The sequence below is a fragment of the Phaethon lepturus genome, unplaced genomic scaffold (genome assembly GCF_000687285.1).
Source record: "Phaethon lepturus isolate BGI_N335 unplaced genomic scaffold, ASM68728v1 scaffold52072, whole genome shotgun sequence".
Classification (NCBI taxonomy): domain Eukaryota; kingdom Metazoa; phylum Chordata; class Aves; order Phaethontiformes; family Phaethontidae; genus Phaethon; species Phaethon lepturus.
The window spans coordinates 1-945 of record NW_010523615.1 but is presented as its reverse complement, the minus strand read 5'-3'; the positions used below and the strand labels follow the sequence as shown (position 1 = coordinate 945).

The window sequence follows — 945 nt, the reverse complement described above, 5'->3', positions numbered from 1 at the left end:
CCCCCCCCCCCCCCGCCCCAGTTTGGAAGGGAGCAGCAGCTGGAGGAAACGCTGCCAGCCCGGCCCCAAACCCAGGCATTACTGGGGGGTGCAGCCATCGCTCTCAACTGTTCCCTGGGTCCCCCCCAGCTACCCCCCGAGAGAAGCCGAGGCGCAAGTGAAAACTATAGGCAAATCTCTAAGAGAAAAGTTTGACATTAATGCAGCTGGAGAGCACTGCTATCATATAAAATATTTATTGATCTTGCAAAATGGTGTAAAATGCATCTGTAATAAAAATAAGAAACCATGCTGTGCATCTTGCACGCTTTTATACCAACAAAAGGTATTTTTTCCCCACTGCTGCACAGCAGCAAATATAACCGTTCACTTCTTTCAAGTCTTGCATTTGTGGTCTCCTCCTTCAGCCAACCCTTCTCCCTTCTTGCTGGAACCACCACCGGGTGCGAGGGGACAGCAGAGTCTCTCGTGCTTGGCTGCTCAGCAGGCACCTCTCCGGCCGCGCGGCTCTTAGGAGGCATGCTGCCTGGTCACCAGGGCCCTCTGCATCCCCACCGCCTTCTTGCTCTTTTCCAAGATCAAATCCTCTTGCCTCTGAGGAAGCGTCTGCTCTCGCGTCGGGGCAGGTTTCTTCTCCTCCTCCTCCTCTAGCCTCCCTTCAGAGGTGAAAGGGCTGCACACTGTCTCCACCAGACCAATGACCACGCCAAAGAAAGCCAGCACGCTGCCTAGCACGTACAGCTTGACCATTTTCCTGTTGGGCTTCTGGCTGAGCATTTCTTTGGCAAAGGGGATCAGCTCATGCATGGTTTCCATTTTTGGGGGGTTTCTAAGCAGATTTGGAAGATGTCAGTTCTACAAGAGAAGAAAGAGGGATGTTAGTTAAATCCAGCTGCTTTTTCCTGCAGTGGTCGGAGCCCTCCAGCTCCCCGCAGACACCCCGGC

At 53.4% G+C, this 945-nt stretch overlaps 1 protein-coding gene across 1 annotated transcript; it reads right to left on the bottom strand.

Moving 5' to 3' along the window:
• Positions 1 to 510: 510 nt before the first annotated feature.
• Positions 511 to 816, bottom strand: G0S2 (G0/G1 switch 2). The gene has a single exon (XM_010282160.1). The coding sequence runs from the start codon at positions 814 to 816 to the stop codon at positions 511 to 513; it is 306 nt and encodes a 101-aa protein (XP_010280462.1).
• Positions 817 to 945: the final 129 nt, after the last annotated feature.